The sequence below is a fragment of the Poecilia reticulata genome, linkage group LG2 (assembly GCF_000633615.1).
Source record: "Poecilia reticulata strain Guanapo linkage group LG2, Guppy_female_1.0+MT, whole genome shotgun sequence".
Lineage (NCBI taxonomy): Eukaryota > Metazoa > Chordata > Actinopteri > Cyprinodontiformes > Poeciliidae > Poecilia > Poecilia reticulata.
This window is the reverse complement of record NC_024332.1, coordinates 11,166,887-11,169,478: the sequence shown is the minus strand read 5'-3', so window position 1 is coordinate 11,169,478 and position 2,592 is coordinate 11,166,887. Positions and strand designations below refer to the sequence as shown.

General features: G+C 36.8%; 1 protein-coding gene across 1 annotated transcript in view; it reads right to left on the bottom strand.

Annotated features, from left to right (window-relative positions):
• runx1 (RUNX family transcription factor 1) overlaps positions 1-2,173 on the bottom strand; it is a 20,940-nt gene extending 18,767 nt beyond the window's left edge. The window contains exon 1 of the mRNA XM_017308042.1: positions 2,086-2,173. Within this exon, the coding sequence (XP_017163531.1) occupies positions 2,086-2,173 (88 nt within the window). The remainder of the gene's footprint in view (positions 1-2,085) is intronic.
• Positions 2,174-2,592: the final 419 nt, after the last annotated feature.

Here is a 2,592-nt window from a genome sequence, read left to right as displayed (position 1 = left end):
TCTAAACACGTCTATTAAATCTTTGTTTATGATGGTTGACCTGCTGGAAGGTGAACTATACACCCAGTCTCAAGTTTTATGCTGCCTCCAACAGATTTTCTTGCAGAATTGTCCTGGATTTAGCTACATCCACACAGCATAATGCTGCCACCACCATGTTTCTTGTATTGTATTGCTTTTCCAACATACAGTATATTACTGGACTTCTTATGGCTTTTTTGTTTCTATTCTTCCAATAAGGCCAGATTTATGGAGTAAAATGTATCATATGGACAAATTCTTCTTCTTAAGCTGTGGATAGTGAGCCACAGCCCTGACTGGCTTCACCGTAGGTACAAAGATATAATGTTACTATCACTTTGCTCCACTCAGTTGGTACATTCATCAAGAAATGGGCAAAAAAATCACTCTTGTTTTCCCTTAGCTGACCATCTTCTTCATGTTGCTCTGTCCTCTGCATGGCTTGTGATAAACTGCAAACAGGATTTTGGACTTTTTTCAACATTGTGTTTATTCATAGCACCCTTACATAAAAATTAGCATGATGATGGTTGTTCTGTCAGGAGATTCTCCTAGCTGAACTGTGCATCTCTGCAGCTCATCCAAAGTTATTATGAACTTCTTGGTAGCTTCTTTCCTTGGTACCAGTTTAGGCCAGAAACCAAGCAGCAATAACTATACTCAAAATAAATGACACACAGCTGAATTGTACTGGCTCTGATATCTGAAACTACTTGATTTTATTTAGTGGTGCTGAATTGAAAGGGGCAGAATACTACAGACTTGTATTTGTAAATAAATATTGCAGAATCATGTATTGAAAAAGGAGACTTTTGGTTTGTTGTGACTAAATTGTGAAAAGTTTATAAAAGGGGTATGAATACTTTTCATTCCATACCACAAATACTTATCAGCATAAATGATTTACAATCATAAGTTTGAATGAATACATAAAAAAGTGTTGGTTGCTAAGAATTTTTACTGAATTAAAGATTTTAAATCTTATGCTTGATAAGGAAATTATTAGTCAATATTACTGAAAGTTTAAATGTTGCCTAATACAAATAATATCCCAACAACCCAGACAAGAAACGTTAAAGGAAATAAAGAAACATGACAGAGTGAGTGGTGTTGCGTTTCAGTCATCTAGCATTTCCCATAGACCAGATCGTAATACGATCTTCCCTGCTGTCCTCTGATCCAGAATCTATTCACAGCCTTAATCACCTATCAAACTTCCTGAGAATATTATTGGCCTTTCCCTTTGCTAATACAAAAAGAGTAAAAACAATCATTTATTTTCTTCTTTTTGTTTTTTTAACATAATCTATCAATTATGTGGTTTCCAAATTCTTTTGAGGCACCTGAGCTGATATTGCTAAACAGATGAGTCATCATCGTCGTCATCCTCAGTTTTACAATGTCATCGGTGCAAAGTCAGACAATCAATTAATCTTATTGTCACTGAACAAAGACATGACAGTGAATTTTGCAATGAAATGTACCGGCGTACACAGGAGAAATATTGAAAAACTATGCGACTATAAAAACAAATATACAAGTTTTAGTGTCACATGTAAAAAGAAGAAAGTATATAAAATAGTTATGTTCTATGCATTTATGTTCTGTGGTATATCTTGGGTTCTTATGGCTGCTTTGTTTACACCATTTACTGCCAACCTAGATCTCTAACCCACTTCAAGCACCAAATGCTCTTCTTCTTTTTAGCACCATTTGCTATTTTCTTAGCCCTGAGAACCATATTAAAAAAAGATTCTAGTCCAAGGGTTCCATCAAAACTTTGAGAGTCAGACTTTGTCAGGCCGTTAGATCAAGCTCCATCACTTCCATATTGTCTGGGAAGAAGGCAGGACCACATTTGTTGCAAATGAATTTTTTTGTTTGGTTTATTTATACAGTGGTGTTAGAAGTAAGACGCCATCAGTCAATCACAGTACAGACAATGGGTGGGATGCAGTGGAGCATGCTTCTCTGAACAAACATCAGAGAAAGAAATACCAATTCTTTAAATTTATCGTCATTCCACAACATGGAAAATGAGAACATCAGTTATGATTACTTTACCAAAGAGTCCGCTGCCCGTGTGGCCTTTCCTCATGAGATACATGGCCCAGGACAGGGGGCCAGAGCTGGTGAACGTCCCTGGGTTCATGACTCGATCCCTTCCAACAGACAGGAGAAAATAAAAAAATTTAAACGTGGATGAAGAAATATTCCAGTTTTTACAGTTTATATTTGAAACAAAATGGGAGCTGCCAAAAACATCACAATCTTCACTTCTACTTTTCCTCACCTTTAAAACCTGCTTTTATACCCTTTTATTCATCCCCTCACCCACTCAACCCCCTCTCTTTTACTTATCCTACATTTGTTAAACAACTAAAGAGTGGGAGGGATTATAAAAAAAGGGCAAGAGGAGGGGGGAAATATCCACTGAAGCTTAATTCATTCCTTCCTTCTGTAAAGTGTAGCCCCAGGGGACAGAACTTCACTTTGCCCTTAGGCTCTTTAAGGCTGCTAATTTCATTTAGCTGTAAAAATGATTTTCTCCCTCCTTTCTCCAACCAACCC